Raw genomic sequence first — 16,501 nt, forward strand, 5'->3', positions numbered from 1 at the left:
CTCACTGAGTTCTGTTTTTTTAGTCATCAAGGGTCATTTTCTTTTCCTTTTTTAAAAAATTTATTTATTGTTTTCATTTTTTTTCAAACTGCTCAGCTTTCCCAAACTCTTTAATGTTCCTTTGGTCCTAATTGTGATTGCCAATTTTAGTTTCACAGATCAACTTAGTGACCATAGCAAGGTGCAACATACCAACTGTTCAGCTCCTCCCAAAAGCTTGCAGAGCCTCATCTCTCAATAGTACATCCAAACTCAGTGTTTTCATGGAATCTTCCTCAGTAAGGAACAAAAGGCGGAACTCTGTCTTTTCCCCAAATCACAGTTAAGTCATGGATTTCTGTGAAAACACAGCTTGTTATGATAGCAGTCTCTCCAACCAGGTAGACTTTTCTGTATGGCTGGTAAAATATTTCAATAGGTAACCCCAGGCAAAAACTTTGAGAAAGTGTTTCAAAAATGACCATGTCATTAGAATAATTGTATAGCTTCTCAGGATCCTTACTTTAAAGGAGAAAATGAATGGGTACTATGATTTTTGCCACATTTAAAAAATTAATATAGTTCTTCAGTAAATTTTAATTGCAATGATTTATCCCCTGCAAAAAATAATTCCATTTCTACTCCATGAATGATTTATTTGAACTTTAACATAGGTTATTTTAGACTGTCACATAAAATAATCCATAGAAAAATATCTAGAAAACCTTATATCACATTATGGTCACTACTGTGTTTCTCTTCTTTCTTAACACAACCCCAAATATGGAATTAATTTGTTGTAATATTTAGCATATTTGTGTTAAGTATTTAGACATATAATACTGGTGACTTATTAGAGTAGTTGGTGTTTAACTTCTCACTTAAAAATGCTTTTCATTATTTTATGGAAGGAAAGAATATTTTAGAATATATCTACTCTTTGATTTTTTCCAGTTTTCTTTTTTTCAGAATTTTTATTTGTTTAGAATTACGTGTTATGTGGGAAAGCAAAGATAAAATAGGCACTGCCTTGAAGGCTACAATCCAAAGATAAATTTTTGCAGTTAATAGAGACTTTATATACTATCTTTAGAATGAACATCATTCTTAAAGTAAGTATTAATATTTTTGTGGGATATACATTCTACAACATTATGGCCAATAATAGAAACTTTAAAGATTTGAGACCATTACTGGCAAGCAACTTTAAATTGATACTTGCAGCTAAAGTAGTAACCACATTACCCTTTACAGTAAAACCGATAGAAAGTGGCTAACATCATTTTATTAACTTAAAAATCCTCAGCTGGATCAGTGGATCATTGCTATTTTTGTATAAGCTTTCATAATTACAAGTGTTCATTAATTCATCTCTCTTCTTATGGTAAGTAAATTGCTTAGCAATTCAAGACACTGGTTTGAAGAAAACTACTGGGTGTAGTTTTCAGGAAAGAAAACCTGTTTTTAAATTGGTGATCAGCAATGAGTTAAGTCCAGCTCTGAGCACTAATTTGCTATTTATACAAACTTAAAGGGGACAATAAAGTCTAAAAATTGACACTTCTCCCGTTCTCCAGGTGATTAAAAGTAAACTTCCAACTTAACTTGGTAACCTTGAATTCTACTGAAGTTTTATGCAGATCTGGGGTACTTATCTGCATATGGAGAAAGGCAATATTTCTAGTTTTTATCAGATTATTAAAGTCTGTGCAATTCAAAACAAATAATTTATAATATAAGAAAACCCACAAGACGAGAAGGAAAATCATGAAAGCTATGATTTTTACAGTGGAAAATAAATATGAATTGCCCCAAAACCCACAAGTGGGTCTATTTTCAGTGGAATAATCAATTGCTAACTTGTGAAGTAAATGTCCCCGGTCTCTTTCTGGATTTTATAAGCTCTTTTGATCAATATTCGAGTGACTTCTCATTTCCAGAACTCCCTTCCTCTCCTTCCATCCTGCTCCCTTAATAACCCCTCCCTCTAATTTCGCGTACGTGCAGAGAGAAATCAAAGCGCAGCCGCTCTCTGATGTGCATAAATGGATTGCGCGGAAGCAGTCCCCATCCATTTTTCTGCTGCGGTGCAGTTTTCATTTGCCAACCAGCAGGCTCATGTTTGAGTTGATTCAGCAAGACTGCCTGAACCTGGGCGTCTGCACATGTGATAATGCCACATTCAGAATGACAGTGGTCTAAGCCTCGGGGCAATAAAGGCTTCTTGAGATACCTTCAATTGCTATTTAACTGAATTTAGCCTAAGGTATGGAGAAAAGTTGCTGATGCTTTCAAACATGTTTAAACATTATAATACTGTCTTGGCATATCAGCCTGAACTACAGCACTCCCACATTTACCGGAGGAAAATCCTGCAATTCAGTGCCAGAATTTCCAGAGTTTTCTATGGTAGTCCTTTGCTTGAACTTCTTAATTGAATGTGCTTAATCTCTAAAATTGTTATTTTGGAGAGTTGTACTTTCAGTAATTTTGGTCAGTTCCTTACCCATGAGAAGGAGCCATAAAAGAACTCAGGCTGTTGTTTGGAGCAGTTTATTTATCGCAGATAATATAATCCACACATGATCATTAGCTCAGTGATGTATTGCTGCAGCAATAAACCCGCCCCTCCCCCCAAAAATAAACACAAATAATTGAACATAACTTGGGGGCTTCAAACCACAAAGATGTATGTATTACTTCTCACATTTCTGTACATGGGCCACACAGTTCGTCAACTGGTTGTGCTTATTCATGTGGCTGTGTTCACCTGGACTGTTGGCTGCAGGGCAGGCTCTACTGGGACAGCTGAGTCCCCCCAAATAATGTTTGATCTTCAAAGAGGCTAGATCATGCTATTTCTCAGGATGGAGGTCACAAGGTTCCAAGGGCAAAAGCAGAAGATGTTAGGCCTCTGGAGACCTGGTCTGGAAATAGCACAGTGTTACTTCTGCTGCATTGTGGTTGTCAAAGCCATCCCAGCTTCAAGGCACGCAGGAATAGAATCCACACAGTGACGATGGGAGCCGCGGTCCAACTGCAGAGGGGCCTGCGTAAGGAGATCAGAGGGATGCCTGACCTCATATTTAAAAAAGCACATACATATGAAATCTGCATAACTCGTGTGCTGAAGGGCTTTTTTGTTTCATTGTTTTTGATGTACAAGGAATGCATGGCATTTTAGATATTTGTCTTGCTTTTATTTTTTTTTGTCTTTTTGGATTTTCAACCTCTTAGCCCTAGGTTAGTTCACTGCTAATTTTTGAATTTCGAATACCATTACAGTGGGGCTCCTATTTGTATCAGGCAACGCAAGATAGCAAGCTGGCAAACTACCTTTTTTGCCAAGTGAAAATGATTAATTGTGAGGTTGATCTGTTTCTGTTGTAAAGGTAACTGCGAATAATAGGACATTTGCCCTTTAGTTTTGAGCAACCATAATAACTCATACTGAATCAATCTTCTTTGGCAAAGTGGTATTAAGTGTCAAGTGTTAGGAGGTACCTGACATAGAGTAACTAGGTCATGGTAAGCAGTGTGTTCTTCTAGATGGATGGTAGCTCTGGTATACTGCAGACTCTATCACCATAAACCCATTAGCATTGCTGGAAAAGTTATTCAAAATATGTGCTGTTTCCACGGATGATTGCTATTAATTACAAAATAAGTTATTCAAAACCCTTGGGGCCAGAAAAATCTCAAAATTCAGAATCCTTCATATTTTAGAAAAGGTTAGTGTCATGCACGTTTTATATATTATTTTTGAATATCTAGGAGAGTGCCCTTAATTCAACAGATTTCCACAGTAAAACATAAAGTACTCACACTATGTAAACTTAAAAAGGTGAAAAATGGCTTCTTATTGAAGATCAATTTTATTGTAAGTTTTCGTAAAAAAAGAACTTTTGGCTTTCCAAGATTTTTTTTGATTATTGAAGTATAGATAAGGAATGTGCACCTGAAGTAGCTTATATTTATTGAGGGTTTATTGTGCCAACAGTTATTACAAAACTTTACTTATATTAACCCCCATTTAATCCTCACAGTGAGCCTAAAATGTTCATTTTGTCATATGTCCATTATGCAGATAGTGAAATTGGTATAAATTAGGCAACTTGTTTAAAGTTATGTACTTATAAGTTGACAAGGTTATGATCTGAATCCTGGGGGCCTGGCTCCCCCAGACCAGTCCCTTTAATGCTGCCCATTTCACCCTGTAAGACTGCAGCAAGAGGGAAAAATCTCTCCCTCCTTAACTCTCTCCCCACTCCTTGCAGAGGCTGTGACCCTACTATTTACTGAACACTGTTCACTACTGTATTCACTACTCACTACAATATTCACTACTATTTACTGAACACCTACACTACACTGGGTAGACACCATGCTATGGGCTTTACATACACCAACTTTTTTTTTGCTTTTATCCTTTTTATTGAAGTTATTGGGGTGACACCAGTTAACAAAATTGTACAGGTTTCAGTTGTACAATTCCATGACGTATCATCTGTAGACTGTATTGTCTGTTCACCCCCCAAGTCAAGCCTCCATCCATCACCATTTGACCCTACATACCATCCTCCTACGTCCCCCGCTGTTTCTCCACCGCCCCCCACCCCACAATCACCACACTGTGGACTCTGTCCATGAGTCGTTCTTTTTTTTCTTCTTTTTTGCTCAATCCCTCCAACCCCTCCCTGCTCCCTCCCTCCACCAACAGCTGATAGCCTGCTCTCTATCTATGTGTCTGTCTCTATTTTGCTTGTTAATTCATTTTGTTTATTAGATTCCACATATGACTGAAATCACATGATATTTGTCTTTCCCCAACTGGCTTATTTCACTTAGCATAATGTTCTCCAGGTCCATTCATGCTGTTGCAAAGGGTGGGAGTTCCTTCTGTTTTGTGGCTGAGTAATACAGATGTTCCATTTCTGTTTTCTCCTGCGGTAGACTCTTCCCTGTCCTCTTAACTTTGCTAACTTTTTAATCCCTACAATAAATGGGGGAGTAGGTACTATAATTCACATATGAGGATCTAGAGCTCAGAGAAATCATATCCGAAGTCACACAGTTTATATATCAGAGGCCCAGATCTCCGGTTTTTGTTTTTTTGTGTGTGTGAGTTCACTGCCCCCTGGGGGAAGCGCTCAGGGGTGGTGTAGGTGAGACTAAGGAAGGGTTGGGTGGAAAGGCGGTCCTCACGTCCTCTTTTCATTTGGTTGGAGCAAATGATTTTCTGATACAGGAGAACACTACTTAGAAGCCTTAATCCCTTCCGCCCTGAGTGACACTTCCACATCTGTCAGCTTCCTCTTCTGAAAAGTGTTCAGATACCTAGAGGCTCGCAAACTGTTGGAGTTTGTGATTCCCACCCCACTGTAAAATGTTTGTCTTTCTAGTCTTTCAAAATTCCCCAAGCAGGCAAAAGAAGGAGTTCAGGTTATTTCTAGAGAAGAGCCAAGTCCAAATTGGTGTGCACCTTTTGGGTCTTATCCCTCTGCACCTAAGCTTTTTATTGGCTACAATAATCATTTTCGAACAATTTTCCAAACAAAAAGTTTTGCCTAACTGATCCTTATTTCTTCTCAATTATATTATTTAAGTAAAAATAATCGTTTTCTGACAGCTTTTTAAAAATAAAACACTTCTATTTAGTTATTTGAGTAAAAGATATTTTCATTTGGACTAAAGAAAGTAAAGGTAATGTTTAAATATCTGTTGGAAATCATTGCCAATTAGTTTCTTTCATCCTTTCATAAAACTGTTTCATAGTTTGTGACATTGCACCAGAATTTAGGAGTGCCTCTAGAAATGAAGTCATGTAACAGGACGTTGGGAAGTATAAAAAGAATAAATAATTTAAAAAGTAAAAAGGGTGACTGTATATGTTTTCTTTTTCCTCCCCCAAAGGAAAGAATATCACAATTTTATTTTTTTATTTGCGGAATTTTGTCGTGTAATGTAGAACAGATTGTAGGGAGTGATGTGAATACCTAGGATGTCTCCACACTGACTAAAGGCCCATTTATCTCATATGGTCAGGGAATTAAGTAATTTGCATATTAAACAAGTAATCAAAAGATGCTCCCTGGCTGGAGTGGCTCAGTGGATTGAGTGCCAGCCTGCAAGCCAAAGGGTCGCCGGTTCGATTTCCAGTCTAGGGCACATGCCTGGGTTGTGGCGCAGTATGGGATGAGTAAGAGACAACAACACATTGATGTTTCTCTCCCTCTCTTTCTCCCTCCCATCCCCTCTCTAAAAGGAAATAAATAAAATCTTTTTATAAAAAGATTCATATAGCTTTAAGTGTCTGAGCTTCAAAAAACAATATTTGGAAATATTTTAAAACCCAGTGCTACATGTTCATGCCTTCTCTTGGGAAATAGAAATATCCTTGTATCTCCAGCCCCAGACCAAGGGCCTGGAGTGTGTGTGTGTGTGTGTTTGGCCGGGGAGGGGGGGATTCCAGCAGAATGTATAACTCAGTATACGAAAATCTGAACCGGTACAGAGCTGGCTTTAAGAGTCTTAATGATCCCAATGCTTTCCTATAATAATGGTGCCTCTAATGGTTTCTGAATGGTGTAGAACAGCTTCTGGAGACACTAAATGCCTCTATGAATCTGAGCTCTCCTTGTTATTTCTAATGATTCTGCAACATTTTGTCTGTCTCTTCTTGCAGAGGTCAATGTAGCAGCATCTTCCTACTAGCCACTGATCTAACCTGCTTTTTAAGAACAAATAGACTTCTTTTTAGAGAAAGAACTAGATGCTTACATTAGTTTACTTTCCTTTACCCTAGGAAATGGATCGTTCTAGGGAGGCTGTGTCATTTTTTTCATTAGTTAGTAGAAATTGTGGCTTTGTGGTGTGTATTTCCTGTGCAGTTCACAGATATGTTTTCCTTTTTCTTTGGAGCCTGTAGCTTTTTCCCATGGCTATGGGGAGCAGCAATTGACCTCTAAATAATTCAGATATTATATTTTGAGAAGGAACGGTATGGTGTAATGGGGTAAAGCAAAAGTCAAACACTTATTCTTTGGTCTCAGCTTGCCCAAGGACTGCATCCCTCCCTGCTTTGATCTCCTAGCTTTTAGGTTGTGGAGATAAGTAAAAAGGATGAAGTGTGGGAAAGTGTTTTATATAAGTTGTTCTGAGAGTGGTTGCTATTATGATGACTTAAAACGGTGTGCCTTTGAGAGGAAGTTAACTTTATGCCTAAGAAAGGACTTTAACGCTCCAAACTGAGGTAATGATTATAGTAAATAGCATAACTAGGCAAACCTGGAGAACTCCACAAACAATGCTGAAAACAATGACAGGATCTAATGAGTGCCATTGCTACTTCCAGTCTTCTTGAGGATATGATTGGGTTGGGGCGGGCTCTAAGGAGCTGACTTTGTTGCGGAAAATGCTAACAAAGAACGCCATTACATTTCAATAGGTAACATCTTTTTAAATTTATTTACTCCGTACCAGGTAACAAGAGTTTTAATTAACTGTTTTCTGTCTTAGTCTTGTAAAAATTAAAGGGAATAATAGTTAACAAAAGCTTGAAATAATGTTCTTAGACATGAGAAACACATCCTTCAGTGGAAAATTGAAAGGTTAAGGATTACTCATTGTAGGAGGTCGGCCTCTATAATCCCACAAACAATAAAACATTTTTTGAGTCTACATTTTATGAAAGAATAAAGAATGGATTTGATGGTTCTCTGAGACCCTGTATAACCTTTATATTTTTACAGATTTGTGCTGTATACTTACATAATTAAAATAAGAAACACATGAAGATACTATTCCACCCAGGCCTTCCCTTTAATAAATTGCATCATAATACAAATTGCATTTGTTAATCATTGGTATTTCTTTTGAGGATTCATTTGAGTCATCAAGATTGGAAGATTTGATTGCTCATGATGAATCTCTTATAGCCTTTCTTGATTATTTTTCTAAATTTGATGACAAACACTGCAACATGTCTCAGCCAATTAGGCTTGTCAACTTCCAATGTGGTCCCCAATCAAGTGTTTGACTTTGGAAATGACAGGAGATCCTTATCATGCTTGTTGGATAGAGATGCGGCAGCCCACACAGGAGACTGATGGCGGAGCAGACGGGCTGCCTCGCATTAAAAGCAGTAAGAGGAAATCAGTGTTAGCCGAAGTCACCTGGATGACGGAGTAAGGGTTGAGGGAAGGAACTGAAGAGCATCTCACTTCCAGTTGATTGGAAATTGAGTCAACCTAAGTGAATATAATTTCTTATGAGCTACAGGGAGTTCAAATACACAAATTAAACAACAGGTAAAAAGTGTTGTTAGCATATTAACATATGTGGATGAGCTGTCTCTAAATGCATCTCTGACAAAGGAAAACAAGGTACTGTGAATTTCAAACTGTAGCACAAATTAATCCCCCTCAAAGCAACAACCTTTGTAAGTCTTTGTGTGAGTAAAATGACACGCTTTGTGAGACTTAAGTAAACTGAAACATGTGATTGGAGACCATTCTGGGTCATTTCTGCAAAGGATGAGAACCACATTGACAGAGATTTTTTTTTCCTATTTTGGTAGCTAAATTCTTTGCTAAGCATTATCAGAAGAGAAAAAGAAAAGTTTCCACTTTTGAAAGCAGTGAGAAATAAGGACTGCTTAGAGGAAAAATAGACCTGGTCTTAACTTTACAATTTTTATAAGTTTTTTTTCCCCTGTTCAAAGAAAGCATTTAGGTTAACTTCAGATAAACAAAGTAACCCAAGATGGGAAATATTCCCGAAAAAACTCACAGTTTGCTCCTTTAAACTAACTAGATCACAAGAACCATTCATAAAATTTGTCAATAGCTCAATTTTTAAAATGCATCTAAAATACATTTTTGAGACACAGAGGGAATTTATCACAAACAAATGAATAGGAAAGTGCTGTGCTTTTTCTTTTGATGAAAAAAGTAGTAGGATCTGCTCACTTAAAGTTAACTAGCAGCATATGTAACTATAATAAATAATTGTCTTTTCATTTTACTTTTGGGAGACAGAGAAGTAAATCTAGATTTCTTTGAAGAACACCAGTATTTTCTGGTTGAACTCTCAGCATGCAATATAAAAATCTCAGACCACAGTGGTTCAGAAATCTGTGGGCTGACAAACGTCAATATTTCGGAAGGAAAAAAATGACATGCAACATTGGACTGCCTCATGTAGGAGATTTGGTCGAGTAAAACTTGTAAAAATCTTACACAAATCAGTGCCGAAATAGGTGTACAACATCAAACTACAGGAATGGGAGGGGAAGACAAAAGCAGAGTGTGCAAATACATTGGAAATAATTTATGCAACCCTCTCTTCTATTTTAAACTGAAGCTACTGAGTTTATGCATATGGAAATCGTACTAATTCCATTTGTTGTGAATATGTTTACAGAGGTCAACAACTGCCAGTCTTTTCAATCCCAAGCTTTGTATTAAAATGATACCTATGATATAAATCGAAGCACAGTCAGTCATATTATGTTCTCCTGTTTGGCAATGAAATAAACTATAAAACATATTAAATAAAACCCAAGAGGTTATTTTCATAGAATGTGTTCAGGTGGAACAGGTTTTTCTCTCTCTCACTCTCTCTCTCAAACAAAAACAAAATCTGTTAAAAGAGATATCTGTAATCATAAGGCAGTTCATAACTATTCTCCAAAGACAGACACACATAATGATTTTAATTACACATACAAGTAATTCTTACCTGCCATCTTTAATCTTAATCCCTAAGAACTCTCAAGATATGGCTTAGCTTTATGGAAATAGAAGACATTTTCCATTCCACTGGGCAACACCATTACTTAGGAGTACATGCCATTTCATCAGAACTCTGAGAGCTTGACTGTATGCACCCAACACATTGCATTTCACATAATATTTCACTCAGCAAACACTTTCACAAATGTATTTCTACGTGAACACTCGGGGTTATCCTACAGCACATATATATGAGGTCATTTGACATAGTGGGGGGTGGGGGCTGTGGGCTAGGGTGGGGTGGACATGATATTGTGGGTATGCTCACACCCATAACCTACTTGTACTTGCCTTTTTTACTTTTTACCACATAATGTGCTGTCAATTTAGGTTCTACTTCTGAGTCACCCTGATGTTTTAGCATGTATTTTAAATATAAGGTTTTGCATATTTGCATTCTATGAATAATGTATAAGCAGAAAAGAATCCAATTGGCAAAAGTACACGATTCCTGGGATAATTCATAAATATAGAATATTATGTATTTGGATTTAATAACTTTTCTTACGCATGTGGAAAAATTTATACTTATACAAATAGCTGTATGTACTTTATTTCTGCTTGAGAAAATATGCACATCCCTGTCCTGTAACAGACGTATATATACCTCTTTTCTACACACTTATATCCATTAGTGTGTTCATTCCTCTCTTTCTATAATACCTGACGTTTTTGCAAAACCTTATCTTTAAGGGACGTGCAATTAAAACTGTTCTATGGGACCATGAACTGAAGGGTGTTTAAAGAAGGGAACTAATATGGTAAAATGCAGATCAGGAAAGCCTGTTGAGGACTGTTCAACTTTAACGGCTCCTTGTCCTTGACTTTCAGATTCAAGACCTCTTCCAGATGTAGCCCTGACTGGGAAGTGCACCCGTGAGTGTGATGAATATGGCCACTCAGACTCCTGCTGGATGCCGGTCCGCACTTCCCCAGAGAGGAAGAAGAGCCAGCCCAAACTCTCCACTTTCATGCCTGTTGATGAACGAGGAAGCCAGGAAAAGCTGGCCAACGGCGAGGCTGCCGTCATGGGTGACCGCAACAGGAACCTCCTGAACAAAAAGTTGACCTCATCCTATGAGACCTTCAGTGCAGCTAGTTTCAGCAAAAATGAGGAAGCCAACCCCGAGGATATTCCCCTTACAAAAACAGGGGAATACAAGCCATCTCCTGTCAACACTCTCACTAGAAGAGAAGTTTACCTGTAGGCTGTAAAGGAGCGCCAACCAAGTTCTTTTCATGTATGAGAAGGAGAATAAGGGGCAAAAAACCTTACAAAGCAAAACCATTTAATCAGAAAGAGGGGGCTACCAAAGAGACAAAGCTTTGCCTGCCACTTCTGCCTCCAGATCAGGCCTTTAGTGATACTGTTAGCCTGGTTGTAATGTACAATGTAGAAACCATCCTTGTTACTTGCATGTCTGACCCCTCACTGATTCCCAACACCTGCTCTCCCTCTTCCCCACTACCCTCCAAAAAAAAAAAAAAAAAAGGAGAAGAAGAGAAGAAGAAAAGAAAAAGAAAAAAAAAAGATGGTTGCAAGTTTTTTTTTCATGGTAATAAGCCTGATTAGCAGAACATGATACATTCATTATTCCTAAGCAGAAGCATGATTTTAGTCACTTTGATTTAGTTCGAATGTCATTTGACTCGTCAAAAGAGGTAGATCAAGTAAATATATATTTCAAATATATTATCAGAATCTGATCAATCACTGGGTAAAGCAATCCTTCAAAAATAATACAGTCCCTCTAAAGGTACGTACAGTCTTATGGACAGGGGCTCTATGAGAAGCAGTTTTGGAAGATCCCAGCTTTATATTCTATCAAAGACTGAGAGCTGAACAATAATACACAGTTGAAGATTGCAGTCCCACAGTCGGCTAGATTGTTCTTTTCAAGTCAGGAACACCAACTTCAATTCCATACACTCATTGAATATTCTTATTATACACACACGGTTGACCACATGCATCAATTACACTGATTATAATTTGCAAACATTGTATGTGTATTTTTCAGGAAAGCATCACTATTATCAACTAACTGGAACAGTTGTGTCATTAAAAGGCCAAAGATCATATGGCAGATCAGGGAAATTATGGAGTAGATTTGGTCTTGACTTGGAAATCCATTAAGCGACAAAAGCAGCTGAACCCATTTGCACAGAGAAATGCTCAAACAGTTGTTTATTTTACATTGTCTCCATCCCCAGAAAACATGTGTTTTCTTTAAAATGGAGTTTCTTTGAAAGTTTAGAATATGGAAAAAATAATGAGACATATTTTTCGTATTATAATAGGCAGTTGATATTCAGGTTTGGTTTCAAAAAGTATTATCAGGGAAGATTCAACTTTTTAAAGTCATATTTGTGAGTAGGTAGGGAAAGATGGACACATCAACATGCAGCCTGATAAATTAAGTTCACTGTTACCATTTCAGAATCCGGGCAATGCTTGCTGGTCTTAGTTATCCACATTTCAAATTACCAATCTCATTTTTTAAGTGTTCAGTGCACACTTCCATGTAACACAAATGCATTAATTTTGAACCTTGTGCAATGTCACATTACTTTGAGACTGACATCATTGAAACAAGGCAGCACCCTAATTGACTTTGTCACTAATTTGATTGGAACATTATTTAATATGTGTCTTAAATCTGTGTCTGCACATGGAAGAAGTGGGTTCTGGGCAGTAACATGTCATAATATATACATCTCAAAGTTGAAAAATACTCAGTTTTCTTAATAAAAAGAAGCAGAACATGCAGACTTTAAGTCACTTGTTCTACAGAAGATGATTTAATGCAACTGGAAATTGAGCTGGGACATTCAGACAAAAGTGACAATCCAGTGACAGAGATAGGGGACCAGAAGAGAAAAGAGCGAAAGTCCCCATCATTGAATGTGTGTAACCTGGTGAAAGCATAGCCTTGATGGCTGTCTGGTGAACTGTAGAAACAATGTAGCTTTGCAGAATTTTTTAGACTATACAGGGAAGCAGCCTGGAAAATAAGTTGTTATTTCACTATAGGTGATCAAAATGCTTATCTTTGAAAACCACTTCTCTGTTTGGTGGGCTACACTTTTGGGGTCATTTCCTTATGATCTTTCTTAAATGGAGTTTTCATTTTGATGTTAGCTTATGTATAATAGTTAGGATGAAAGAAGATATGTAATTGAAATAAAAACATTGGACTAAAATGTCAATAATTGAACATGTTTATGTTTGATTATTTACATTATGGAAAGATGCAATTCTAGTACTTTGTTAGGAAACTGCATTAAAGCAGTTCTGCCTTGTATAATCTGTAAGTACCTATTAAGACAAAATACTTCTAAAGATACTTATGAAATGTATACATATTTTTTTCTTGCACGTTACAAAGGAAATATTCAATTGCATAACACAGGTGTTCAACAAACTTTTTAATGCATTTTTTTCTTTCTATCATGAGACACTTGAAACCATTAGGTATATAGCTCATTTCATTCTATCTTAAAACCCTTCTGTTGTCTAGAAAGCTAATACGGGTCACGTCGGACCTTCAGATTAATTGGATCCACACTCCCCAATGATGTTTGCGCCACATTCAAGATAGCCATGCTATTGTCACTTAACATGTGAGCCTCTTTTTAGAACTAAAATGGGTGTGAAAGAATAAAATTCAGTGTACTGTAAGTATTCACAGTAATTCTAGTAGAATTAGCTATCATAACATGTTTATTATATAATGAGCTGGCATGACACAGAAATATATTTTGTGTTTGTATGACTTTTATTTTGAATAGGTTAAATATGGTGCCACTCCATATATAGAGTGCTTTTGAAAAAAATTTTAAAAGAAACAAAAAAATAATAAATGAGTGAATGCAAAATAAGCAACTGTGCCTTTTATACCTGATGTTATGGTGAAAAAACGGTTGTTGGGTTTGGACGACGAGGGGTAATGGGCTATTCCCGACTTTTTTGATCCTGTATATTTATCCATGTTTATTTTCTGAAAATAATAAATAATATATTAAAAATTTGCCTTCTGACAAACTCAGATAATGGACCAGTCTTAAATATTGTTCATTCATACAACAAAATTAGAACATTAATATGGGCTGCTTAATTCTGACTAGAAGGCTAAAAAGCATTTATTGTAATAGTAACACAGGAAGATATTATCAGGGGTGAAATCAGCCCATCTTGCAAGATGAAATATTGATTTAGAATTTCCATTCTTTATTTACTTTTTGTTGTTAATTTTCTTTTAGCTGCTGTTTGATTTTGGTTGTACGATATATAAATCATACTTGTTTTCTGTACACGAGAATCTCAAGTGGACGTTGCATGCACTATACATTAGGACACATTTAGAAATTAATGAGTAACTATATGAATTTATGTGTTTTACAAAGTCTGTAGCTTCAGTCTAAAACCATTCTGAAACTCCAGATACCCTTTCTGTATGGTTTGTGACTGGCCTGCTGCCTGAGTTTCAGCAAACAAGGGAGGCATTATTTTTATGGAAGGAGGAATTGAGATGGTACTGAAGATGTCTGGCTGAGAGGCACCCTAGGAAGCTGCTTTGTAAGAGAGGAAAGTAAAACACACAGACCAGAAGAAACTGCCGAGAATCAAACAGCCATTCTAAAATAATCACGAGAAATCTAAAGACCTGAGTAGTTGTAAGTCCGTATATCGTTATCAGTGATAAATGTACAATGTGTCCTTAAGAGAAAAAGAAAAAAAAGTGAAGATGATCATGTGAACATGAATATCATAAAGCTTGTCAGTTGTGACCCAGGCAGAGGTATATGTAACATCTGGAGGAAGGCATCATTTTTCCAGCTACCTAGGGCTTACTTTCAGAGGACTTTTCCTACATTTTAAAGCACTTGCATTCAGTGTGGTACGATCTGTTTGTAATGTTAATCATTGACTATTGTTCTGCTACTTGGATGTTGATAGTGAAGCAGAGAACAATTTATCATCGTTTATTATGAGTCACTATGCACGCAACTATGCTAAACATGGCGAAATGTATTAAACACTCGTCCAACTATTTATGAAATACTTTACATAATTTAATTTGCTTTTGTACAGTTTTATGTAAATAAATTGCTTGTCATTTTTGTCTCTGCAAATTAAAATATAACATGGTCAAATGGTTTCACACTTGTAAGTGTGCTTCTCTGTTGACAGGTAATTCAGTTTTGATTGGACAACCAGTGGATGGATGCGTGTACCAGTTTGATTTAAAATGCCTTATTTCTGCTAAGTTAAGATAGAGTGAGGAAGATGATGCTGTAGGAATTGTTCATTTGGGGGCAAGTGCATAACTGTCATAATATTTTGACTTATAATGGATGGAACTTAAATTCTTTAGTTTCATCAAAATAATTCCTGAGACAGTTACCTACCTGGCTTTTAATCTTAAATTTATTTTAAGATTAAATTTTAAGATTAAGGTGATCTTAATCTTAAACCTTAAGTTTAAAAGAAATTATTACCATTAATGTAAAGATGATTTTTTCAGAGAATTTTCACATTTTTGATAAAATTAATTCTAAGTCAAAATGTATCTCTGCAAAAGCAATGTTTGTTTTTAATCTAAAGCAATGACAAATTCCAAAAAGTTAGAGACTTGAAAGCTCATGTGAGACATAGAGAAAAAACCTGAAACAAAAAAAAAAATATAGAACTTTTACCTTGCTCATTTTTCTTTAGTTAAGCTTTCTCTACTTGTTATATTTTTAAAATAGCTTGCTTTCTATTTTAATTACTCCATTTGTTCTTTGATACTAGATTATGCACCTAACTATAATAGTTACCTTCTTTGTTTATTAAATCAGCATCTATTTAAGCAATCAACCTCTCTTCTCCAACCCAGCTCAGAAACTTAAAAGAGAAAAAACTATTTTCTATACAGGGTAAGACAAAAGTGGGTTTATAGTGACCCATATGGAAAACAATACCAGAATTACTAAATAAGAATTCAAGCATGAACTCCTGTCTATGCTCACTACTGTAGCCCTCCATTTGCCCCACCCCACACATCCTGGTCAGTGACGTGAAATTTGCATGCCGACTCTCGACGGTACTGCCGAAATCTCCCTGCGTGGCAAATAGGCATTCCGAGGAGACTTGAAGTTCCTCTCCCGTTTATTCCCTCTCTTGGATAAAAATTCAAAATTCGTTTTACAGAATGACATATTCTTTTTTAAATCAAAGATGTCTTTGTAAACTGATTTTGGCTCCAGCCTCCCTTCTTTAAAGAAGGAGTTAGGAATGAGCATGGTGAGAAAGGCTGCTTCCAGTTGTAAGGTGGTGAAGCAATGATGTGAAGAGATGAAAAAACGCTTTCATTTGGCTTCTGTTTTTCTGGTGGTGAGAATCAAGCATCAACACATAAATCAACGAAACAATGCATAAAATGAAATCACTGTGTCTTCTTCCTGTAAATTCTCCATATAGATTTGATAAGCATTCCTCTTCACCCTGAAATTGCACTCTTATGGAATATTTTTGGAAAAATTCCCAAAGTAAAAATACAGTGATACGTTTTAGAACAAAAATGGACATGAAGCAGGCCAACAGAAGTTGCAGTGTTACTCCGAAGGTTTAGGTTTGATTATTCTACCATCTCTGAGTGAGCGGGAGAGTTTCAGCTACTTCCCTAGGAGCTTTACTTAGCACAATGATCTGGTTACACAGTGTCGCACATTTGTAGTGCCCA

The 16,501-nt window shown here is 36.6% G+C and overlaps 1 protein-coding gene across 5 annotated transcripts in view; it reads left to right on the top strand.

Annotated features, from left to right (window-relative positions):
• The window catches only part of PCDH7 (protocadherin 7), a 409,967-nt gene extending 395,459 nt beyond the window's left edge, over positions 1-14,508 (top strand). For 2 of the 5 annotated variants that reach the window (XM_028507540.2, XM_028507541.2), the window contains exon 3: positions 10,605-14,508. In XM_028507540.2, coding sequence (XP_028363341.1) covers positions 10,605-10,981 — 377 coding nt within the window. In that variant the 3' untranslated portion in view covers positions 10,982-14,508. The remainder of the gene's footprint in view (positions 1-10,604) is intronic. The other 3 variants (XM_028507542.2, XM_036019627.1, XM_036019640.1) reach the window with 2 other exon arrangements.
• Positions 14,509-16,501: the final 1,993 nt, after the last annotated feature.

Source organism: Phyllostomus discolor, chromosome 1 (genome assembly GCF_004126475.2).
Source record: "Phyllostomus discolor isolate MPI-MPIP mPhyDis1 chromosome 1, mPhyDis1.pri.v3, whole genome shotgun sequence".
Lineage (NCBI taxonomy): Eukaryota > Metazoa > Chordata > Mammalia > Chiroptera > Phyllostomidae > Phyllostomus > Phyllostomus discolor.